Source organism: Pollicipes pollicipes, unplaced genomic scaffold, assembly GCF_011947565.3.
Source record: "Pollicipes pollicipes isolate AB1234 unplaced genomic scaffold, Ppol_2.1 Scaffold_3087;HRSCAF=3621_pilon_pilon_pilon, whole genome shotgun sequence".
NCBI lineage: Eukaryota > Metazoa > Arthropoda > Thecostraca > Pollicipedomorpha > Pollicipedidae > Pollicipes > Pollicipes pollicipes.
This window is the reverse complement of record NW_023596225.1, coordinates 8,956,933-8,982,610: the sequence shown is the minus strand read 5'-3', so window position 1 is coordinate 8,982,610 and position 25,678 is coordinate 8,956,933. Positions and strand designations below refer to the sequence as shown.

Here is a 25,678-nt window from a genome sequence, read left to right as displayed (position 1 = left end):
TTCAGAGTTTGGGCTTGGTTTCCAGACCCTCAAGTGCTGGCTCCCCAAGATGAATGCGGTATCACTTAAAGTAGCACGTATCGTTGCTACGAACGAAGTTACAATCCGGGTGTCTTAAAGTTGGTTAACCGCAGCCTGCCACGATACACCTGCTTCCAATTTTTTTAACCTCAAGATTCTGCAGAGATTGGAGGACCATCCAAATAGGAAAATATTCAAGTCGCTGCTTATCAAAAGGCATCGTCCACGGTAAAACGTGGACATCTGTTCCTGGCTCTCAAGAAATCCCCAATGCAGCAGGAATATAGACTAAATCGACAATCACCCGAAATTCCTAACTTTGAAGCACACCTGTGGGTGTCGGCCGGATGGTCGTGAGGCCCCTCAGCACACAGATGTGTGCCTTCACGGCGTCACGAGAGCTGCGTGCGGTACATAATAAGACGAAATCTTCATCAGTCAGCACAAGAGTGATGTCGAAAAATATGTGCCGCGGTACTTCTCATCACAGGGCGGTATATTTAGGAGAAGTTACGGAAACCGGTTCAACAGACGACAGCTAACATACTTAATTTGTCGGGCTTTAGCTAAATTGCCTTCATTTTGCCTAGTAAGGCCGTGTTGACGCCTGCTATGTACACACGTGTGTGTCTATCTTGTGCTCTGTTGATTAAAGATTCGTTTAATGTCCCATGTCCTGCGTTCACATGACTACTGCAATTGTCACGTAAATATTGCGATTTTCCCCCGTCAAAACACAGTTACAGTGCGTGCGCATACGGCTGTCACGAGCGACCGTGTCGCCCGCTCGGACGGAGCGCGCTAAGCCGTATGGCAGAGCGGCCGGCGGCGGGCGGGTCGCGTCCGTGGTCACGAGGCCATTACCCATCCCATTGGTCGGCCAGCGGCTGGGCCCAAGCGGTCCCGGGTGGCCGTCGTATGGCGCCGCGCGGCGGCCGGGGAGCCGGGCACAAAGAGCGGCGGGCCGTCGGCCGGCGGGGAGCCGAGCCCCAGCGACCGCTCCCTCGGGCGGCATTACTGCATTACACCGATTGACCCAAACGCCAGATAAAAACTTGTAATCTCCGCTGGCTAGCACCGGCCGGCCCTCAGCGCAGACTCACCCGCCGCTCTGGCCGGCTGGCCGCGCTGCCGCGGAAGGTCGGCGCACGGGCCGCACGGAAGGCCGGGCTTTGTACGACCATTTAGTTAATGTGATTAAATTAATTTGGGATTCACTCAACGTGTAGTTAATGCGATCAGGGTGATGGCAACAAATGCGTCCCCCGAGGCGTTTCGGACTAGTGGGGCGATTATATCGCTTTAATTGCGTGATCAGCCTGGCACACGACTGGCGAACGGAGGCACCCAGATAAAATCAATTGGCCCGGCGTGCTAATGGAGGGTGGAGTCGACCAGAACGTGACTCAAGCCCGGCGCTTAGACGCTGCCGACCGGCCGCGGCTCAATCGCCGCTTGGGGTCGCGATCGCGGCCCGCCGACACAGAGGTTATTTGCAAATTAGGCCTGAATCTGCCGGAGAGAGAAATCTGTTTAGCGTGACATGCCTGGCTCATTAATCCAGCTGCGCATTTGGGCACGTTGTGAGTGGATAATTAACAGACGATTAGTCATTGCTGAATGTAATTTGTCTCCTGTTATTCTCTCTGCTTATGTTTTTCGAATGAAATCGCAAGCCGGAAGCCCCTCCTCAACTCCCGGGATACGCAGAAATTGTGGGGATACCTTTTGATTCCCCTATATTCCCAGGAACAGCTTCGTAAGCGTTTGACATAGACCGTGCTGTAATGCTGTATCCGGCTAAGACGGTTTCTGGTAACGGTGACCTGACTGGCCTATATTCAGCTCGCTGTCGTCAGCTAAAGCTGCGGCGTTTTAGATTACAGTAATTTAACGGGAATGTGTCACGCTTGAAGATATTGAAGCAAGCGTCAGATTTCATCAGACAGGCTCACTTTCAGCTATCGGTACGCGTTCTAAGTGGAAAAGACTGTTCTAGACAGTACAATTCTCTGTATAGTAAATATGCTCCTCAACGCTTCAAGGTTTAATTATGTCATCGTACCTTGCATAACATTGATTGAGAGCCAATTGACGGCCGTTTTATCTGGAAATCGTCGTCACGAACGTCAGATATGAACGCATCGACAATTACGCTTTTCATGGCCTTGATCGCCGCGTGGCTTATAGAATGGCAAGATTTAAATGATGTTGCTAAGACGTCACGAATGGCAAGGTAACTTTGAAATACTCTCCCCGATATATGATTACATGATATAGATCTATTTTCGCGGCGCGTAGCTCAGAAGCTAGAGGGACTTAAGTCCTAAGGCTGGTATTGTGAACAGCAGCGGAAGGTCTTCAGGGTGGCTTTTCATATCAAAATGTCATATAAATGCTGAACGCTCCCTTAACCTGCCACACGAACACTCATTCGTGATTTATTGACGTTAAATGCGCATTCCGTTGTCAGCTGTTTCTTTAAGATATTGGCTTCCAGTGGTGCTGATGGTGTCTATTTATATATCGTATATCAATCAGTTATCGAAAAGAAGGCATTGATCTCGCAAACTCGTGGGCCGGTCCCGAGGTTCTCGGAATCGTCTTCCCCTTCAGGGTCTCACAAACCGAGGTCGAGGCAGATTACTTATATATATATATATATATATATATATATATATAATTATGTTTTTATATATGTATATATGTATGTGTGTATCGCATTCCTCATAGCGTTTTAATCACAAGTCGTGTGTGATGAATTAGCTATACGGTTTGCTTCCACTCATTTTCCACTCACGCGCTTTGAAGTTCACAAGTGCCGCAAGGTCCTCCTCCGCGGTCAAACTGACTAGTGCTTTCGCGGGTCTCAAAGGGCTCCGCCGCGGATAAAATGTCCAACGGAGTGGTGTTGAGATCCGCAAGGCCGTAGAGGTGATGCAATATTCCGCAAAAAACTGGAGAAGTTGTTACCCTATCCGCCCGGTGCTTGATGAAGTTGCAGATATTCGTTCAAAGAGATTGGGAGCACCAAGCCAGCTAGGCAGCTTTCCTATACATAAAAGGAGATGCCATTGTCTCGAAATCCATTTTCAGCCGCAACAAACGTAGAACTAGGAACGATTGGCACTCGCACTCTGTGTTCCCTTCGGCTCACGGCGTCGTGACGCGAAGGCATAAAACGCTGCCGCAGCTTAGTGTATACGGAAGTGGCGCCAGTCTTCCTCACCGTCCTTACCAAAACTCAAAATCTTGCAGAATATACCAGTGTTAAGAGTAAGCAGCTGGCGGAAAGAGATATTGCGTATGCATCGGGAAGGACATAACACCACGTTTGGCATTAATAGCTGAAAGAAATATGTTTGTTTTCGGTTAATTCACTTCTTTGGTCGAGGATGCATTGCTCCATCGTGGTTTCCTTTACGCTCAGGCTTAGTTTGGATAGTTGTATGTTGGAACATGGGTTGTGTTAGGAAAACAGTGTTGTTCTACAGGGGAATTATCAGTCAAGAAAATCAGCGTGTTGGTATTACGTCAATTGTTCCTGCTTCCAACCAGGCCACGCCGGTATCAAAATAAACAAGCATAATGCGTGCGAACAACTTGGACTATTTGCGAGCTAAGTGTCTATGCCAGCATGACTAATGCCAACACATATGTTCAGGATGAGTAAAAGCCAGAAATAATTGAGACACATGCGTGTGCCATGACATCCAGCAATCCTGTTTGACTTCGCAATGCCGTGTTTATTGCTCAAGATGCTTTCTTTAAAGTTGTTCCCTCCACATGGACTTCCTGACATTTCTTTACGCTCCTCAGCCTTTGGTATGTTATCAGTAGCCAAATCATGGTCTTAAACTATTTTTTTCGATCGTTCTCCTGCGTCCACACCACATGTTATGGCATTTATATGGATTTATTTTGTGTCGGCACCATTACCCGCAAACTACGCCCAAAAATAAACAGGCTTTTACATGGGCGACTATTCCATATTTCTCCTACAGCACGAGGTCTCTCTCTCTCTCTCTCTCTCTCTCTCTCTCTCTCTCTCTCTCTCTCTCTCTCTCTCTCTCTCTCTCTCTCTCTCTCTCTCTCTCTCTCTCTCTCTCTCTCTCTCTCTCTCTCTCTCTCTCTCTCTCTCTCTCTCTCTCTCTCTCTCTCTCTCTCTCTCTCTCTCTCTCTCTTTCTCTCTCTCTCTCTCTCTGTCTCTCTTTCTCTCTCTGTTCTGATAATTTGAATATGGAAATTTAAGTCAATGCTAAACAAAAATCAACTGAAAATCCCTTCGTACCTTCACGGAAGTGTTCAAAATATTGCACTTTTGAATCAACGGTTTTTCGTTCCTGAGCTTGTGATGTATTGTATGCGCCATTCCGCAACTATGCTACCTCAGTGTGTCGTTCGTGAGCTGCAGCAGACCTAGGGTCGGACGTAAGTATAGCTTGTGGCAACAATAAGGCAAGTTGACGCCAAGTGGAAAATATGCACCGAAAAAAGTTTTATCTTCCTTAAGAAAACAATAAGTGAGCCACCTTCTCTTCTTATACTTGGTATTACTTATTAACCGCAGTGTTCTTGTGAGGAGCACAAATATTGACTATGTTGCTGAAATGACTGTTGGCAAATAATGCTTTGTCTTCCTGGTCGTAACAAGTGCTGCAACGGCAAAAACTTGCATTTGCTTCTTAATCTTGATGATGCGCCGGGCACGCAAAATAAAAGATACCTTACGAGCTACGACACTTTTGGAGCCCCGTTTGTAGTCCAGTCATCCAGGTCATCATCTAAGTCACCAACATAACATGCACCTACAAGGCATATGTTCGTCGGTTGAATCATTGTGACCTTCAAAGCCCAGGTTCCACATGACACACCGCTGACCTGACCCATGTTACGAGCCCTCTGGCGGCCGGTGTGGTGACCTGAGGGCGTATTCAGGCACGCCGTATGGCGGCGGCGGCGGCGGCGGCGGCGGCGGCGGCGGCGACGGCTCGGGCCCCGAGGTGCCCGCCTGCTCCTCCAGCCAGGCCAAGGTGAAGCAGCGCCGCAGCCGGACCAACTTCACGCTGGAGCAGCTGTCGGAGCTGGAGCGGCTGTTCGACGAGACACACTATCCGGACGCCTTCATGCGGGAGGAGCTCAGTCAGCGGCTGGGCCTGAGCGAGGCCCGCGTGCAGGTCAGTGGGACGGAGCTCAGCCAGCGGCTGGGACTGAGCGAGGCCCGTGTGCAGGTCAGTGAGACGGAGCTCAGCCAGCGGCTGGGACTGAACGAGGCCCGCGTGCAGGTCAGTGGGACGGAGCTCAGCCAGCGGCTGGGACTGAGCGAGGCCCGCGTGCAAGTCAGTGGGACGGAGCTCAGCCAGCGGCTGGGCCTGAGCGGGGCCCGCGTGCAGGTCAGTGGGACGGAGCTCAGCCAGCGGCTGGGACTGAGCGAGGCCCGTGTGCAGGTCAGTGAGACGGAGCTCAGCCAGCGGCTGGGACTGAACGAGGCCCGCGTGCAGGTCAGTGGGACGGAGCTCAGCCAGCGGCTGGGACTGAGCGAGGCCCGCGTGCAACTCAGTGGGACGGAGCTCAGCCAGCGGCTGGGCCTGAGCGAGGCCCGCTTACAGGTCAGTGGGACTGAACTCAGCCAGCGGCTGGAGCTGAGCGAGGCCCACGTGCAGGTCAGTGAACCTGAGCGGGGCCCGCGAGCGGGTCAATGGGACTGAGCGGGGCCCGCGAGCGGGTCAGTGGGACGGAGCTCAACCAGCGGCTGGGACTGAGCGAGGCCCGCGTGCAGGTCAGTGAGACGGAGCTCAGCCAGCGGCTGGGGCTGAGGGAGGCCCGCGTGCAGGTCATTGAGCCTGAGCGGGGCCCGCGAGCAGGTCAGCGGGGCTGAGCGAGGTTCGCGTGCAGGTCAGTACGAGCAGAGTGTAGTGAGCACAGGGGCCAGCTGAGCTCAGAGGCCAGAGATCAGCTGAGCTCAAGGGCAGGGGTCAACCGAACCCAGAGAGCAGGGTTTAACAGGGCCCAGAGGGCAGAGTTCAACAGAGCTCAGAGGGCAGGGTTCAACAGGGTCCAGAGGGCAGGGTTCAACAGGGTCCAGAGGGCAGGGTTCAACAAAGCTCAGAGGGCAGGGTTCAACAGGGCCCAGAGGGCAGAGTTCAACAGAGCTCAGAGGGCAGGTTCAACAGGGTCCAGAGGGCAGGGTTCAACAGGGCCCAGAGGGCAGGGGTCAACAAAGCTCAGAGGGCAGGGTTCAACAGGGTCCAGAGGGCAGGGTTCAACAAAGCTCAGAGGGCAGGGGTCAACTGATCCCAGAGGGCAGGGGTAGACTGAGCTTAGAGGGCAGGAGCGTACAAATATCTGACTCCATGGACGCAGTGCTAGAATGTGTTTTTTTCACACAACGCCATAGGGCTATTGCCTGTGCTAGACATTCCAAAGTTGGGGACGGGTAGCTTTGTTTTGCCCTCATTCCTCTATTCATGACAGAGGCACCCGCATTCAGGCTGGTTGACTCACAATAGCTAACCGCTGATCGCCCAGTTTCCACATTCACCGCCTCGTCCCAAATACTCACGAAGCCACGGCGCAAAGAAGCGGAAGAAGCCAAGAGCCAAGACGGCTCACGGGAAATCGAAAGCTGTTTTCGCGGCCGTCTTGCCGGAGACCCGCTCGAGGACCCTCAAACAACTCGGAACCTAAGGAAGGGTCTCGGCACGGGGTGAGGCTCGGGAGTGAGAGTCCCCTCGATGGCCGCAGTATTGGCCTACTACTTACCACTCTGCTTCATCCCATAACCCCAAAATGGCCGTTACTGACCGAAAAGATATAATCCAGAGGCCTCCAGGACGGAACAAAGCCACGCAGAATAGCTCACCGCAAGCTCCGCGGGCGCACGCCGCGGGACGTACTCGAGCTCTCCAGGCATACCCGCGGGACGTTCTCAACCTCTCCAGACGTACCCACGGGACGTACTCGAGCTCTCCAGACATACCCGCGGGACGTACCCGAGCTCTCTAGACATGCCCGCGGGACGTACCCGAACTCTCCAGGCATCTATGCGGAGCGTTCTTGAGCTCTCCAGGCATCTATGCGGAGCGTGCCCGAGCTCTCCACACGTACCCGCGTGACGTACCCGAGCTCTCCAGACATACCCGCGTGACGTACCCGAGCTCTCCAGATATACCCGCGTGACGTACCCGAACTCTCCAGGCATACCCGCGTGACGTACCCGAGCTCTCCAGGCATACCCGCGTGACGTACCCGAGCTCTCCAGATACACCCGCGTGACGTACCCGAACTCTCCAGGCATACCCGCGTGACGTATCCGAGCTCTCCAGACATCCCTGCGGAGCGTACCCGAACTCTCCACACGTACCCGCGGAACGTACCCGAGCTCTCCAGACATACCCGCGTGACGTACCCGAGCTCTTTAGACATGCCCGCGGGACGTACCCGAACTCTCCAGGCATATATGCGGAGCGTACTTGAGCTCTCCAGGCATCTATGCGGAGCGTGTCCGAGCTCTCCACACGTACCCGCGGAACGTACCCGAGCTCTCCAGACATACCCGCGTGACGTACCCGAGCTCTCCAGATATACCCGCGTGACGTACCCGAACTCTCCAGCATACCCGCGTGACGTACCCGAGCTCTCCAGACATACCCGCGTGACGTATCCGAGCTCTCCAGACATCCCTGCGGAGCGTGCCCGAACTCTCCACACGTACCCGCTGAACGTACCCGAGCTCCCCAGACATACCCGCGTGACGTACCCGAGCTCTCCAGACATACCCGCGTGACGTACCCGAGCTCTCCAGATATACCCGCGTGACGTACCCGAGCTCTCCAGACATACCCGCGTGACGTACCCGAGCTCTCCAGATATACCCGCGTGACGTACCCGAGCTCTCCAGGCATACCCGCGTGACGTACCCGAGCTCTCCAGACATCCCTGCGGAGCGTACCCGAACTCTCCAGGCATACCCGCGTGACGTATCCGAGCTCTCCAGATATACCCGCGTGACGTACCCGAACTCTCCAGACATACCCGCGTGACGTACCCGAACTCTCCAGATATACCCGCGTGACGTACCCGAACTCTCCAGACATACCCGCGTGACGTATCCGAGCTCTCCAGACATCCCTGCGGAGCGTGCCCGAACTCTCCACACGTACCCGCTGAACGTACCCGAGCTCCCCAGACATACCCGCGTGACGTACCGGAGCTCTCCAGACATACCCGCGTGACGTACCGGAGCTCTCCAGGTATACCCGCGTGACGCACCGGAGCTCTCCGGACATACCCACGTGACGCACCGGAGCTCTCCAGGTATACCCGCGTTACGTACCGGAGCTCTCCATGCATACCCGCGTGACGTACCGGAGCTCTCCGGACGTGCAGCCGTGCTCGGGCTCACACGCCGATGGCTCTAGCCACCGCCGTTGTGGACGGGTTCGTCGGCAAGCCCCGCGCCGGAGTCGGCCGAGCCGCTGCCGCGCGGAGGGGAGGGGAGGGGAGCAGCGCCGAGCGAGGGCGTTCGCGCGGCCGCCGCCGTGCCAGACGATTCTGATTATCATTGGCGTCGGACGCTCGGATAAATCGGCTAATATGACAGAAACGCCGGTAAGTAAGCAGCCGCCACGACCAATTGGCCTGGCCGACAGTCGAGCAATAGCCCCGCTGAGACTCCGGCCGTCTGGCGAAAACAAATAGCACTGGCGGCCGGCCGGCGCGCCGCCCGCCGCCGGCTTGCGAGGTGTCGGCCGCCCCCACCAAAGAAACACCTGTCACGAGCGGCCTGACAGCTGGACGCGCGGTTCAGGCAGACGTTGCCGCGGCTGGTGGCGCTAGGAGATTGGACGTGAGGCGGCGCAGGACTGGTCTGCGCCGCCTGGGACATGTACTGCTTGTTTGTTGTTGTTGGCTTTTTGATACATGTGTTGTTTCACGGTTGGTGTCTGTTCATTGAACGTGTAAGAAAGTAGTTGGTGTACATATCCAGTCCAGTTCAGTAAATAACATCAAGCAAAGGCGCAGCCAAAATGTGTCGCCCCTCTCTTAGGCCTGAATTTTTCGCCGTTGACGGGACTTGGAAAGTTAAAATTCGGTGTGACGCGTACTTACCGACCCCCCCCCCCCCCCCCACCCCTTTGAAAAAGGCCTGACTGCACCCCGGTCACCCAGCACGAGTATAGATTAGCTTTCTCTCTCGTGTGTTAAGTAATCTGGGGTGTTATTCTCTGGTGTCATTTGGTATGATGTGTGCAGCACTTTACAGCTTATACCACTGGAATAAAGTGATGATTGTGCGAGTCAATCGCGATGGCTGCTCGGAGCCGCCAGTTTGCCAACCAAACTCTAGGAAGACAATTAAAGGTGGCGGAGGAGATCTAGGTCACAAGGTCCCCAAGACGAGTTCAGTGCTATCCTCGGTGATCCTAGGAGAATGGTGTAGCACGCATGGCTTATCTAACACGTTCGGAAAATATAATTTTTCGAGAATTTGGAACTCGCGTTGGTACCTTGGCTGAATTCTAGTGTGCTAACAAACCTGCGTTTTGTTTAACATTGCGCTTGCTTTTTATCTAAAAAACAAACGTAAAATTGTTGGTTCCTTAGTCAGTGCGAGGAGTTGAAATTAGTAGCACATTGTCTATTCACATGGACACGCACTCTATCGCATACGCACTTCCATATGTTAAATAACACATTTTTCTCTATTTATGTCACGCGCCGATTCAACATCACCCCAAGAACATTTTCACAGTCACCGTCTGTCTAATTCTTTCTGTAGACCTTTGACGTTATCGATGCGATATTGTTGCTTGAAGGCGCATAGACAGCTGAGTGTATAAGCGCCTCTGCATTTCTCACCTGTATTTCTCCCTCTCCGCAGGTCTGGTTTCAAAACCGTCGGGCAAAGTGCAGGAAGCACGAAAGTCAGATTCATAAAGGCAGGTATCTTTGTCCGCTCGTCTACTACTCGCTTTGGTGGGCGCATTGCTAATTGAGAATGCAGACAGGAGTACACTCGAGGTCCAAAGGCTACTTTCACGCCCTTGCCACCAATAGCGACTGCAGGGGATATCCGTGCTAAGGCGGCTGCACGTGGCTCTGTCCTGGCCCGCGTTGGACCTGACCAGCGGTCGGTTTGACCGGCCTGACTCGGCGGTGCCGCGCCCTCAGCCAGCCCGTGGCACCCGCCACTTCGGCGTGCCGGTGACATCCGTGCTGAGGCGGCTGCACGTGGCTCTGTCCTGACGTGCGTTGGTCCTGACCAGCGGTCGGTTTGACCGGCCTGACCCGGCGGTGCCGTGCCCTCAGCCAGCCCGTGGCACCCGCCACTTCGGCGTGCCGGTGTTTACCCCATTTAGATAATGCAATCGGGGCCCCGGCCGCGTGCCGGCGGCTCCAGATTTCCGTGTAACCGGGGCGCCCTAACGAGTTTATGCATGCCTCCCTATATTGCCAGGGGATCTTAATCGAATACGGCCCCGTAAGCCATTCAATAAAAAGCGTCCCAAATGGATGATCAGTTGATTTTCCGTTTGAAAGTGCCTTGACACGCTGCGCGTTTGAACTAGGCAATTGAATTCGGTGGCCTCGGCAATCGAAGGGTGGCCAGAAAAGAAGAGAACGGATTATCAATCTAAAAACGGACTGCTGACGCATTTTTGAACGACGGGGACATACTCCATGTGGTTAGGGAGCAAACAAGTCCATAAAAATGACGCGGTTGAAAGGGATAAAGCCAAGGCAGGAACAAAACATGGTGCTCGAAAATCATTACCATATGTGAATCACTTTACATCACTTTCATTATTGCACATATCACGCTAAGTCACCAGCACGTACAAGGCACGGACTGAAGGATGTTTCTAAAATAAGACGTATGAGAAGAGTCGTGAAATGGTCTGATTTATAAAATTTAGCGACTTGTAACCTAATGGATAACGTTGTGTTCAAAAAGTTGTTTTACTGGCTTGGTACAGACGCGGGATGAATGCTTCTACACCATGTTTTGTGAGAATGTCCAGCTATCGCTTAAACATATTATTTCGTCAATGGCAAAGCTGCATCCCCTGACATCCGTAGTCGACGTGCCCCGCCCCCCCCCCCCCCCCTCACCGAGGTCTGCCTCAGGCCGCAGGCCACTGGTGTCTCTGCCGGCCCCAACCAGCCGTCTGTGTCTCTGCCGGCCCCAACCAGCCGTCTGTGTCTCTATCAGCCTCAACCAGCCTTCTGTGTCTCTGCCGGCCCCAACCAGCCACCTGTGTCTCTATCGGCCCTAACCAGCCGTCTGTGTCTCTGTCGGCCCCCATCCGTCGTCTGTGTCTCTGTCGGCCCTAACCAGCCGTCTGTGTCTCTGTCGGCCCCAACCAGCCGTCTGTGTCTCTGTCGGCCCCAATCGGCCGTCTGTGTCTCTGTCGACCCCAACCGGCCGTCTGTGTCTCTGTCGGCCCCAACCGGCCGTCTGTGCCTCTATCGGCCCTAACCAGCCGTCTGTGTCTCTGTCGGCCCCCATCCGTCGTCTGTGTCTCTGTCGGCCCTAACCAGCCGTCTGTGCCTCTGTCGGCCCCAACCGGCCGTCTGTGTCTCTGTCGGCCCTAACCAGCCGCCCGTGTCTCTGTCGGCCCTAACCAGCCGTCTGTGTCGACAGCCGGCCTGCTGCTGAGCCCGTCTGGCGGCGGGGCCGGCTCGGGCACGGCCGGCCGGCCCGCCGGCGTGCCGCTCGAGCCGTGCCCGGTGACACCGCTCAGTCCGTACCCGGGCCGGCTGGCGCACGGTCCTCACCTGGTGACGCCGCCCGACCAGCTGACGGCCGCCGTCAGCCGGCTGTCAGCGCTCGACCCGGCGCTGCTGCAGGTACGTCACTGGACCCAGCGCTGCTGCAGGTACGTCACTGGACCCGGCGCTGCTGCAGGTACGTCACTGGACCCGGCGCTGCTGCAGGTACGTCACTGGACCCGGCGCTGCTGCAGGTACGTCACTGGACCCGGCGCTGCTGCAGGTACGTCACTGGACCCGGGGCTGCTGCAGGTACGTCACTGGACCCAGCGCTGCTGCAGGTACGTCACTGGACCCGGCGCTGCTGCAGGTACGTCACTGGACCCAGCGCTGCTGCAGGTACGTCACTGGACCCGGCGCTGCTGCAGGTACGTCACTGGACCCAGCGCTGCTGCAGGTACGTCACTGGACCCGGCGCTGCTGCAGGTACGTCACTGGACCCAGCGCTGCTGCAGGTACGTCACTGGACCCGGCGCTGCTGCAGGTATGTCACTGGACCTGGCGCTGCTGCAGGTACGTCACTGGACCTGGCGCTGCTGCAGGTACGTCACTGGACCCGGCGCTGCTGCAGGTACGTCACTGGACCCAGCGCTGCTGCAGGTACGTCACTGGACCTGGCGCTGCTGCAGGTACGTCACTGGACCTGGCGCTGCTGCAGGTACGTCACTGGAACCGGCGCTGCTGCAGGTACGTCACTGGACCCGGCGCTGCTGCAGGTACGTCACTGGAACCGGCGCTGCTGCAGGTACGTCACTGGAACCGGCGCTGCTGCAGGTACGTCACTAGACCCAGGGCTACTGCGGACACGTCACTGGACCCGGCGCTGCTGCAGGCACGTTAGTGGGGCTACAGTGCTGTACTGCAGGTACGGCACTGTACATGCTGTCATGCTGTTGCTCTACATAATGCCATGCTGATCGGTCATGCTGGTCATATCTACATGCATGCGGGGGCAATGGAAGTCTTCCCACGTTTGTGCGATGGCCGTTGTTGGGCATTTTTTATAGGCAGCGCCCGTAGGATCAATGACAAATTTTCCGAAAGTTAGGGGAGGACAGACCCCTCGCCCCTTTAGCTCTCACGCCCCTGCATGCATGTTGGGAACCGTCTTAGCACGCATGGAGACATTGTCGCATTTAGCCAGCGGCTTAGTCTGTGAGACCGTGGGAAACTCCCTGGCGGTTGCAGCACACACCGTGGCTTCTACGACTCTAACTGCGATTTTGACCTCCGTCTGTGAGACCGTGGGAAACTCCCTGGCGGTTGCAGCACACACCGTGGCTTCTATGACTCTAACTGCGATTTTGACGCACACACTCTCTTCATCCGGTGGCGACGACGCTGTCCAGCACGATGTCGCTGCTTGTTACAAGAAAGACATGCACGATGTAGCGGTGCGGCGATGCAATGAAGCAGTGTTCTGCCAGCGGGGATGCTGATGGATAGTAGCTATACTGTAGGGAGAGGGGCCGGCCCTGACAGCCCGGTGGCCAGTGGCATCTGTGATGCTGGTGAACTACGCGCCGCCGTGCGATCCGTCACTTAGGAATGCTCTGCTGCGCCGCTGAAATCGGCCCCGAGGCAACCTACGTCAGAACAGCGCTGGCCGCCAGTCGAAAAGCCTGGTGTTCTCAGATGTGGTCCTTCAAGCAGGGGTGTAATTCCCTCTTCAGTTGGAGGCTGAAAAGCTCCAGCTCCTCGTCTAAACTTGAGGGGAAAGTGGGTCAACATTTTGTGAAATTATTTGGCGTATTTTCAGAGTACAGTTTGTCACTTTTCCCTACTTAGCTTCACTAGCCTATTTTCCGAAACCACGCCCCTGCCTCCAAGAAACTGTTAACCTGACTCGTAGGGTTATTTGAGTTATAGTTTGATGACGTAAGCATGTTGAAACAACTTTCTTGCCAAAAACTGGGCCTGCAAAGTATTCATACGAAGCATGGTTGCTTACCTGAGCGAAACGATACATCATTCATCCCTTTCATTTAGAGGTCATGTCGACGTCCGGCCCACGGCTCGGTCGTTCCGCCACCGCCCCTCTCGTACCGCCCTGCGCCACCACCCGCCCCACGATAAGGTCTTGTCCTCAGCTCAGCCCACTGGCGGGCCCTGACCCCGGCCTCCGGGGCACGACCCACGACCCGTCTTGACACCCTCTCCCCACTCGGGCCCCCTCCCCCCCCGTCTCCCCTGCCTCGTCCCCGGTGCTGCGGAGTGCCGCTCCCGACACGACATTTAATTATGTCCCTGCGGAAACATTTAATCGAATTAGACCCAATGAGAATCGTCCGTCATCAGGCGTTTTATTCATTCGACCAATGGTAATGAGATTTGTATTAGCCCCGCCCCCTGGTATCGATCGGCGACATCTGACGTGGTGGAGACGGCCGGCCGCCGGCGGACGACGGCCGTGCCGTCGCGGTTCACAGCGCGACGGCGGCTCACAGCACAACGGCCGCCAAAAGCACAGCGGCGGCTCATAACGCAGTGGTGGCTCACAGCACAGCGGTGGTTCACAGCACAGCAGCCGCCCACAGCACAGCGACGGCTCATAGCACAGCGGCGGCTCATAACACGGCAGCGGCTCACGGCACAGCGGCACAGCGGCGGCTGACAGCACAGCGGCCGCCCCCACAGCACAGCGGCGGCTCACAGTACAGCGGACGGCTCATAATACAGGGGCAGCTCACAGCACAGCGGCACAGCGGCGGCTCACAGCACAGCGGTGGCCCATGACACGGCGGCGGCTCACGGCACAGGGGCAAAGCGGCGGCTCACAGCACAGCGGTCGTTCCGCATGGTGCCCAGGCCCCGGCGTCAGCAGACGCTGCGCTGGTGCCGCGCTCTACAGGGGCACAGCGGCGGCTCACAGCACAGCGGTCGTTCCGCATGGTGCCCAGGCCCCGGCGTCAGCAGATGCTGAGCTGGTACCGCGCTCTACAGGGGCAGCTTGCGCCCCAGCCCAACTTTGGCAGAGATGGCGGGCAGGGGACGCGTTGGGATTTGAAGCCGACTATTTGCCCATGCTGCCATATCCATGTTCACGTTAAAGTTGAGGAAAAAGCAAAGGACTCCAGCCCACCTCTCAATACATGACTTATTTCACACGTGCTTAATAGCACAAGTGCACGCGAAGATTACAGAAAGGTGTGATATCACCAAACAGCAACGGTTCCGGCCATATGTACGGTTCACCCCATGGAGCCAGTTCCCATCCAGCATTAGCTACCACACATGCCTGACATCAGTTTCATGCTTAGCCTGGTCTTGAAATGTCTTGTGAGGGCCAGCCAGCTCCGGTAGATTGCCATTGCCACTGACTGATTGCCACTGACGCCAGCCAGCTCCGGTAGATTCCACTGCCACTGACTGATTGCCACTGACGCCAGCCAGCTCCGGTAGATTGCCACTGCCACTGACTGACTGCCACTGACGCCAGCCAGCTCCGGTAGATTGCCACTGCCACTGACTGATTGCCACTGACGCCAGCCAGCTCCGGTAGATTGCCACTGCCACTGACTGATTGCCACTGACGCCAGCCAGCTCCGGTAGATTGCCACTGCCACTGACTGATTGCCACTGACGCCAGCCAGCTCCGGTAGATTGCCACTGCCACTGACTGACTGCCACTGACGCCAGCCAGCTCCGGTAGATTGCCATTGCCACTGACTGATTGCCAGTGACGCCAGCCAGCTCCGGTAGATTGCCATTGCCACTGACTGATTGCCACTGACGCCAGCCAGCTCCGGTAGATTGCCATTGCCACTGACTGATTGCCACTGACGCCAGCCAGCTCCGGTAGATTGCCATTGCCACTGACTGATTGCCACTGACGGTTCACCGGACTGAGCTTCGACTGTCGGCGCCGCTCTGCCGGTCCTAAGCCATCTCGGCACACCGTCACAGCACGTAAACATGCCGTTGTACAAGAGTGGCTCCCTTGGAATGCATCAACCATTAGTTTATTGAAACTACCAGTTGTGATGCCAATAAATGCATTTACATTAGTCTGAGGGGTGCGTGGAGTTGTTAGTCAGTGCGGCTGTTTTTGACGACACTTGTTAGCCTTGTACGCCCTTACGGGATTATCGGTGTGAATCAGCCGTAACCCGACGTGCGAAGACATATGGCCCTCGTGGAAATGGTCAGCCGGCCACTAACAGGGACTATGTGGAGGTATTCGTTGCTATTTTGTGTGCTAAACTGGACGTCGGTGTGATGATCGTTGTATTTGAAACGGCAGCTGCAGCAGTGGTTTGACGTTTCTATACTTGTTGCATTGGGGTGCGTCAACTACGCTGGTTATTTGCGCTGGCTTTGCATTATGAAACTCTAAGAAATCAAGTAGCAATGTCTGCCCCACTTCACACCATCATGCGTCCTCCAGCGGACACAGCCGTACCTCCCCCACTGTGCACGGCCGTATCTCCCCCACTGCACACGGCCGTACCTCCCCGCTGTATACGGCCGTACCTCCCCCACTGCACGCATCCGTACATCCTCCACTGAATGCAGCCGCACATCCCCCACTGAATGCAGCCGCGAATGCTGCGCTGAACGCCGAAGCAGTATGATGTCCGGCACAGATCCTCGCCTCCTGCACTGCAGCCGGCCGTGCCCTTTCCTGCGCGGCGTCCCCTGACCGGTCGGCCCTGCTCGTGTTCCAGTACGCGGCGGCGGCCGCCTCGCTCTCGGCCGTCTCTTCGTTGGCCGGACCGCACCCGCCGCCGCCGCCGCCGCCGCTGCTCTTCTACCCGGCGCCCGGCTACCCGCTGGGCCTGGCGAGCGCCGGCTGGGGCGCCGCCGGCCGGCTCGCCTCCAAGAGCAGCAGCATCGCCGACCTGCGCATGAAGGCGCGCAAGCACGCCGAGTCGCTGGGCACCGCCCTCAGCTCCCGGCTGTCGCCGGTCTGAGGCGGGTCAGCCGCATCCTGAGGGCCCGACTCCGGGCGGAATGGGAGGGGTGCCGGTCCCAACCGGGCTGGCACCAGTGTGCGACGCACTGACACCACTGACGCCGGGCGCACACAAGGTTAAGACAGATCAACACCAGTGCCGGACGGACTAGCACTGGTCTGGAAAGGGCTCACACAAGTGTAAGATGCACTGCCGCCAGGCTGGGTCGGACTGACACCAGGCTGGGGCGGACTGACACCAGTGTGAGACGGACCGACGTCTGAGACTGGCTGACACCAGGCTGGGGCGGACCGACACCAGTGTGAAACGGACCGACGTCTGAGACTGACTGACACCAGGCTGGGTCGGACTGACACCAGTGTGAGACGGACCGACGTCTGAGACTGACTGACACCAGGCTGGGGCGGACTAACACCAGTGTGAGACGGACCGACGTCTGAGACTGACTGACACCAGGCTGGGGCGGACTGACACAAGCGAGCAGACGCACTCTAGAGGAAGTCGTCCACGCGGCCTCGGTGGTGCTGAGTCCGGACTGAGTGCCGGCCCCCCCCCCCCCCCCCCCCAGCTGGATTGTATCCAGCCCTTGTGGGACTGTATTCAGCCTAAGCCGAACCGTGCGCTCAGCTGACCGGCTTCGCAGCCCCGAGTTTGTTGGCCTCCACCGTCGGCGTCTACGGCCCGGCCTGCCCAGCCGTGTCCGGCCCGATGGTGGTCCGTGCTCCGGGACAGGTGGCTGGCGGCAGCGCTGCAGTTCGGCGCGCTCGAGCGGCGGCAGGCGAGCTGCGGCCCAGAGCATGCCGAGAAGTGCGGTCTCCTCCCCTGGGGAGAGGTCGGTCGGCCAGGTTCGGTGGGCGTGGCTTAGCCTATGGTCTCCGCCCGGAAGCTGGAGATCCAAGTTTGCGACGTTGTTCATCCTCTCAGTGTTTTTGCGGGCCGGGAAATGCTGTGCAAACGGGGCGAGATTGTAAGCTTTGATGCGGGTGGAAGGAGGCGTGCTCCTAAAATCGCTTGAGGGGCCCCTGCAGGGGAGTAGTTTTGCAAAACGAGTTGGCGAGAGGGCTGAACAACGAAAAATGGCTCGACCTATCCCCGAAATGGGCCTACGAACTGGCTTCTTCCCTGATTTGGACTTCTTTCCTCTTAAAGTTCAGGAGGGGCTGGAGCCCCAGTTTAGGGTCTAAAAACCCCAGCTGAATAAAAAAAACTACACCCTTGAACCCTTGTATGTGTTACAGTTTGAATACTCAGCATACATTTTCTTTTCGAAAGAATAATTTCTGCTCCGAAGACTTATAATCTTTTCTTCAACCCGCAGCCTTTTGCTTCGTCAGCCCGAGTTCATTTCAATGCAGTGCGATCTGCTAAGTTTCTAACATAAATGTTGTCTTGGACGGGCGGCTCGCGGTAAAATATCGCGAACAATTACGTAACTGATGAGTCGATCGGATGCCACAACTGCGTTTGCATAGTCGCATTTGAAAGCATTTATCTATGACGTTCATCGAACCGCATAGATACTTTCATAATGATTGCTGCTGTCGGACGGCTTGAGAAGCTGTCGGATGTCTTGAGAGGCTCTATTGTGACGCTCATTCTGTTCATTCCATGCGCGCGTGCTTCCACTGTAGAACAGGTCGGTGTTGGGCTGCGATGGTGCCAAGCAAGTGCAAAATGAAATGGTGTGCTTCTAAGGGAAGCTGTAACGTGGACAAGTAACGTACCGAAAAGCTGTGGATTAGGAGGCTATGTAGGTCTTCATTCATGCACATGTCGTGATTCCATGTTATGGTTTCGGTACTGGAGAGATCGTCCAACCCTCAGTCCTCTGCCAGCTTGGGAACTTTGTGGACAATCTTCACTCGTGTGAGCAGTGGTGCTGAAGCGATCCGGAACGACACCGATGCGGTCCGTTTAAATTATTTAAGTTTTTAAATTTGATTAAGCTTCTCCATTGACAATCTTTGTTCTTCAGACGCCAAACACCATCTCGTTCTGTCACGTGACATGATTTCGTGGTGCCCACGAAGTTCGTATTCGGTGAACTCCAGTGGCAGTGAGACATTAAAACGCGACGGCGTGCGCGTGTATTTGTCGTGGTGGCACTTACATACCTATGATCTCAATTGGTGCCAATCTGTTACAACCATGTGTGTACTTATATTTTAACCCTACACGTTCCGGATCTACGGAATAGCTAAGATGCCCTGTATGTGCATTGCATTGCAATGTAGCATGAGTCGTGCAATACATATAACATTTCCTGGTTTATCATCAGACAGCTCAGGATGGCATGGGTGCCAGCACCCGGACGTGCGATGGGCGACATGACTGGTAGTGGCAGTTTGATCGATGACCTCGATGTCTACTTTTACAAAGCCAGGCCGGGCGTCGCTGCCGATAGTGCAGTGGTTAAGTTCCGCGTTTAGGAAACCAGAGGTACGGGGTTCGAATCCCCGCGGTGTCCGCCCCTCCTGCCAGGGATGGCGGCAGGCCATAACATGAAGGCTCTGGGTGCGTCCCGAAGCTCCAATGCCTGATGAAACACGGAAGACCATGAAGGCACGGCGAGGAATTCAGCTGGCGAAAAATGGAAGGGCCACGATATTAAAAATGTGATTTAGTTATATCGGTAAAGAACGACGGTCGAGGACGAAAAGACTTTGCTATCTCAATAGTTACGTCAGATTTCGTTATACACGTTCACAAAAAAATTGGAACAAAACCATTCCATTCTATGGCGTTCCTAAAGATATCAACACAAATGAGACCAATTAAGTTCCGCGCGAACAACATGTACAACCAGACGTGGACGGCTCGGCTGGACACGTGGCTGGGTAGGTAAACACGTGGCTGGACACGTGGCTGGGTAGGTATTGCGAAGGAAAACGCACAGATATTGATGATCCAACGAGGCATCGCTCATGTAGAAAGCTACATCAGAGATAGAAGCGTGATTCCAATGTGCCCTCAAAGTGGCGTCGCTCACAGCTGCCTTCTATATCTTGATTCCGTATGGAATCACATATTTCATGCACATCTCTTGAGACATTTAACAGTTACCAGTTAGGGTTACCATTACCGCCGCAGAATGGCAAAAGTGCTTCTTAACACCCATCGCTATCAATTCCTCGTCGTTAGTCCTCGTCCTCGTGGCTGCCTTCACAAAAGAACAAAGAAACTAATTCCTCAGACGGTAAAGCAGGCGGTAAATGGCCTCGGTCGAGGAGACACGAGCCCACTGTCTTCAGCTCAGCTGGTGGAGCGCCACAAGTCTAGTGACGCTGTGACGGACATGTAGGCTCGTGCCCCGGAGACCACGCTCCTGCGACCGGCCAATAGCGGCCGAGCGGCAGCCGTCCGGTACGGCCCGATCGGCGCGGACGGCCGTTTCATGACGTCACGTGGCAAGCTAAAATATCCCGGCCAAATTTGCCCGTTCAACTGCAATGACCTCTGCAACTGGGGTGGCGCGGGGAAGGAATGTTCGCAATAAAGGAAGCTTAGCTAGGACTGTGCTCCGCGTCCTCTCTTGGATACCAGGTTTGAGCGACGGTTCCATGGTGTTATGTGAATAGGCTTGTACTCATCACCATCTAGATTTGTACGTATATCTTAAAGATCACTCCGAATTGGGCGGATTATGAACACAACAAATAGTGTGCATTTTGAAATATTCCGTATTTAGCGCACATTGTCATTGTCCGGCGAACACAAACCTGAGTCCTGACCGGCCACGTGCCTGTCAGCCCCACTTTCGATCCTCCAAAAGCCGGCTTCAAACCGCGGCAAACCTCCCCGCCCTTTTTGCCGCCGGCCGGGCGGTCAGCGACGGCGCGGGGGACGGGCCGAGCGAGGGGAGGGGGCGGGGCGGGGTGGGGTCGGACGCGTTTTCCCAGCTCAGTGGAGGCGGCCGGCCGGCCCGGTCCTCTCGGCGCGTGGACGCATGTCGCGACGGCACCCGGCCGTTAGGCGGGACGGAGCCGCGCTGGCCGCCGCCCGACGCCGATGTTTATTTTATTACCAGCCGTTCCATCGCCGGTCCACTCGCATCACGGACCATTGGGAAACATCAGATTTTATCCGTCGCTAATCCATCTGAGGCCGTTATTGGATTACTATGATATGTGTGTGGTGGTCGCTGGCCGTCTGCCGCTCGATGGTGGCGCGACTTTGGCGGCCGACGTCGGCGACAAAACACGCGCACACGCACGCGCAGACACGCGCAGATGCACGCGCGAACTACGCATGCATACGCACGCTTGCACACAAGCACGCACGCACGCCTCCGAGGGAATGAATCGGCGTTCAGGTTTGAGTAGCGCTAACAGGCTGGGAAAACACTGGTAAGGGTTGCATGTTTTTGTAAAGGACCGAGTTTTGGTCGAATCAAATGGACCAGTTTGGCCAAGATTTAATGAGCATGTGTTCGTAAAAACGGAATCCATGGAAACATTAAAGGAGGACGATATTTCCGGCCACCAGAACTTGCCATCCGGTGACGTGTAAGCCAACCGCCAAGATTTTATAACAGCGACAACATTACAAGGGCTTGGGAACTATGTGAATCTGTTCGTACCTAAAGGCAAACTCAAATCCTGTTTAGATAAAAGCCGCCTACCCTGATAGAACGTGGAACATAGATGTGGCGCTGGTGCCAGTCTTGCCCTTCTGTTGTCAATGCGTCATGTCAAAATATAGTTGACACATGCTATTTCATCACATCTTTTTTGGCGGAATATTGACAACAATGCGAATACCAATGTTTTAGATACCAACATGATGAACACCGTTTTTCGTTTGATGATGTTTCGATTTGAACTGCATAAAATCAAGGTCTATAAAGGAAAAATGAACGAAAAATATCCTTCACTAAGCATCCTAAGCCTATTATTGTCGGGAGGTCGCCATTAACGCGATTTCAAGATTTCATTGGCGAAATCTCCGTTTTTGATCGTGTGGCTAGTGGCTACCAATCTTTTCATAATGTCAATAGCAAAAAACAAACTGCGAGCTACCAAACTTTAGTCACAATCTTGACGTCATCTCGGCGTAGCATTTTCCTCTAGTAGCTTTGATCCTGATGCGGTAAAAAGGTCGAACGAAACCATTGAAATGCCTCCGTGTGGCCCGGGATCCGCAACTACCGGTGCCCCAAATTAACTGTTGTTTAAAGTGAGCATGTGCCTACCCTAGCCAAGCGAACCTTGTTCACTGTATGGGGACTCAACTGGCCAAGCTTTGCGTTGGTGCATCACGTTTATCAAACTTAAATTTGTGTTTTCAGAGCTGGCTCCATGCCGACTTTGTGAGCCTAGTGGGACGCTTTGTGCAATCAAAACGTACCCGGGTGACGACAGACGCCGTTGGGAGCCAGTGATATAAATCAACGAATCCAAGTGGCCGTCTTCATGCCAACTCAGCAGGCCGAAACATTCAATGATGCGGCGTCCGCGCCCACTCATGAATCACCGCAGGAAGCGGGCTGGCCATGGACCTGGGCAAGTCTGCTGCTTCAGTCGGAAGCACGTTCGTATTGGGTATGACTAGCGTTTTCGGCGACCGTGAGCAGAGCACTGGTAAAAATATACATTTTGGGGAGGATAATGGTTCTAGTGCACTGCTCTATATGGCCGAGGAGTTTTGTGGCCCAATCTGTCATGGCTTGAGCCGCGGCGTGTGAAAATTGAAACTGGTTGTGGAGTAGGCGGAACTGGCTGTTTACGGGCCGATCACTGGCGCACGTAACGCTTAGACAGCGGCGATGTTGATAGGTGATTCCTGGGTGCTGCCCTTGGCTACCCAGCGCAGCTTACGCCATGTTTTCAGCTACCCGCCTGCCGACTTCCAACATCAGCGTTTTATAGCGGTCGAGATGCGGGAAATCTCAGATGCCAGACACCGATCGCCTGAGCTTGCGTGATCTGCACACACCGGCTCGTACTGTTGCCGATGCGATGGCCCGTGCCACCACCCCTTCGCCCTACAGCACTGGCCTCGTGTCGATGCGAGCCCGGTGGGATGTGAGCCCCGTCTCTGAGCCCGGTGGGATGTGAGCCCCGTCTCTGAGCCTGGTGAGATGTGAACCCCGTTCCCGGTGAGCCCGCGAGATGTGAGCCCCGTCTCTGAGCCCGGTGGGATGTGAGCCCCGTCTCTGAGCCTGGTGAGATGTGAACCCCGTCTCTGAGCCTGGTGAGATGTGGACCCCGTTCCCGGTGAGCCCGCGAGATGTGAGCCCCGTCTCCGATGAGGCTGGTGAGATGTGAGCCCCGTTTCTGGTTATCCCGATATGTGAACTCCGTTTCCGATGTGTCTAGTGAGACGTGAGCCCCGTTTTCGATGTGCCTAGTGAGATGCAAGCTCCGTTCTCATGCGCGTTGTGCCTGTCTGCGTGCTTTGAAACTTGGCATTTCCTATGTTGAGCACATAGTGAGGTTAATTTTACTCGCGGTACAAGGTGGCAAATCATGTCTGCTCGAACATCCCGCATGCAATGTCTCAAAATTTACATAGCTTCACTCCTTGTCGCTGAAGAACGCATAAAGTTGTCATGAATGAATCCCAAAATATGCCTCCAGAAGGCATGGCGCCCGGGGCAGGCCGGGCGCCACAAGTATTAAAATCCTCCAACTCTCTGAGGACTCGCTGCTTCAAAATCGCGTGACTGTATCACCCATCTGGGAACGCGTGTCAGTTGTTTCATATGCTTGTGTACAGTGCAATGGTCGGAGGAGGTTGGCCGTTTAATTCAAGCAATACTCAGCCGAGCGGACACATGCAAGCGTGGTCTGTGGTGTGGCGAATGTCACATGACCAAAATGCATGCCATCGTTCAGAAACAGGAGTCAAAAGCCATTTCCAACCGTCTCTTTGGCTGAGATGTCAGTGTTTTGGGAAGAACATCGTGTGACTTAGTATTGTCACACGTCCGAACACGAAACTTGTTCAACAGCTTCAGACACCGACATTGTTCTCCACCAAAACTACGCGTCATAGAGGTTCTATTGTGTTCGCTGCACAGAAGAGACAAGACAATTTAGCGACGTGACATCTATGGAACTGGCGCACAAAACGGCAGCAGTACCACACATGCATTGCATGACAGTAGCTCTCTGGACAAATGTCGAAACAGGCCTCTAAGGTTACTTTAAAACGTACCGAACCTTGTTTAGTGACATACACCCCTGCCCTCACCAGATCGTAACCCAATTCAAAGACTTTTACTGATCGGAACTACTTCGATTCTTAATTCAGAGCCTGTGCACTCTACACGATTTTGACCTTCGATTCCAGCCATCTAGCTCACAAATCTCATTTCTTATCTGACACTGAGCTCGGCCCCAGGCGCCAGAGGGCCTGCCGTTGGTCGAGACTAGGTCAGCTGGCTCCTGGGCGAGCGCTGGGCGCTGTGACGCAGCTTCTTCTTCTTGACGTGGGCGTCGGGCGTCTCCGGCGGCGCGGCCAGCTTCTGCTTGATCTGGTCCTCGGTGAGCGGTACCGCGTCACTTTCGGCGTCGCTCTCGTCGCTGCCAAACACGACGCCGTCAAACGCTGCCGACAACGGACATGTGCAGGACTGCTCGCACCGGCCCGCCGACATGCCAGGGCCCGTAACATCCACGCGTCAGTACAAGGGGCACGCAGCTGACAGCGCTCGATAACGCTTCACTCCCTCGCTACGACGAGGCTGCTGGGAGACTGGCAGCGGCGGCTCTGAGCGCTGCAGTCGCCCCGCCCGTCCCGCCGCTCCGCCGCCCACACGCTGCGTCCTGCGGGACGCGGAGCGCGCGCGCCTGCCAGCCATGTACCGCGAGCCGGCCGGCGCGGCGCCAGCCTACCCGGAGCCGCCGCCCGGCCGCCGCCATAGCCAGGTGACGTCAGGAGGGCGCGGTGCACTGCTGCGGCATGCCACGGCAAACCATGGGGGCAACTCGAGCACCGCACTGGTATAACGGGGCCCTCAAATGCGAAACAGCTGGTTTTCAGCTGCGGTCTAAAAGCAAACGTTTAGTACCCGCTCATCTCAATCATCCTCGACGTTGACATATTTTTGCGTTATAAGCAGGCTAGAAATAAACTAAGCATGTCTTCACTGACAGCCCTGACTGAGTCCGTTGGACAGCGCACTGACGAGAGCGTAAACAACGCACATTTAATGATTGCATAAACTATGTACACAACCACGAATAGTCAGACATTGCTGACTGACTGCCCTGCCACGGTGTCCACCACTTCTGTCCGTGCCCAGCAGCCACCACCCACTCCTCACGTTCGACCCAGCGCAACCCACCTCCCCAGTCGACTTCCGTCGCCACCAGACGGCAGCACTCACCCGGGCGACGGTGCTGCCACCTTTATGTCTACGGCGGCCAGCTGCTGCGGCAGCATGAGCCGGCTGCTCTGCTGGCGCGCCGAATCCACCGAGCCGCTCTGAGACTGAGACTCCTCCGAGTCATCCAGCGCCTGACCCGAGTCGCGCTGGAAGTCGATGAACTTGCGCACGCGCAGCAGGTCGTTGACGCGCTGCTCGACCATCGTCAGGTACGTCATGATGTTATTCTCAGTCACTTGTTGGTTGTTACCTGCGGGGTAGACACATGGGGTGGTTGCTGTGAGTCGCGCTATCATGCTAGGCGCTGGTATTGTCTTCGGTTGCCACTGACAATTCCTAAAGCTCCATAGTCCGGTGCAGTATACCAGACAAGTGTTACCAGTCAGCTGTCGGAACAGCCACCTTGAAGCCCGTTGCCCGAGCGAACATTGTCGACATCGTAGCCTATGGCGTGCGATTGGATGTGCGAGTACGTTTGAATCAGTGACCAAAGCTATCAAGATGCACCATACTTCTCTCGAGATCAGACTTTCAGCACCGCACAAACAGCCGGCAGTTGGTCCCGGTACGCTACACACATTTGGTGAGCAAAAATAATGTATGTAATAAAACAAAAAATGAGAATATGTGGCGG

At 55.5% G+C, this 25,678-nt stretch overlaps 2 protein-coding genes across 2 annotated transcripts in view; one reads left to right on the top strand and one right to left on the bottom strand.

Moving 5' to 3' along the window:
• LOC119089327 (short stature homeobox protein) overlaps window positions 1-17,252 on the top strand; it is a 30,788-nt gene extending 13,536 nt beyond the window's left edge. Inside the window, exons 2-6 of the mRNA XM_037211997.1 lie at window positions 5,025-5,198; window positions 9,905-9,999; window positions 11,875-11,903; window positions 12,281-12,309; window positions 16,464-17,252. Coding sequence (XP_037067892.1) covers window positions 5,025-5,198; window positions 9,905-9,999; window positions 11,875-11,903; window positions 12,281-12,309; window positions 16,464-16,709 — 573 coding nt within the window. The 3' untranslated portion in view covers window positions 16,710-17,252. The remainder of the gene's footprint in view (window positions 1-5,024; window positions 5,199-9,904; window positions 10,000-11,874; window positions 11,904-12,280; window positions 12,310-16,463) is intronic.
• A 6,444-nt stretch (window positions 17,253-23,696) lies between these two features.
• Ccdc114 (Coiled-coil domain containing protein 114) overlaps window positions 23,697-25,678 on the bottom strand; it is an 11,510-nt gene continuing 9,528 nt past the window's right edge. Inside the window, exons 9-10 of the mRNA XM_037213574.1 lie at window positions 25,045-25,294; window positions 23,697-24,238 (exon numbers count right to left, since the gene is read on the bottom strand). Of these exons, the coding sequence (XP_037069469.1) occupies window positions 24,085-24,238; window positions 25,045-25,294 (404 nt within the window). The 3' untranslated portion in view covers window positions 23,697-24,084. The remainder of the gene's footprint in view (window positions 24,239-25,044; window positions 25,295-25,678) is intronic.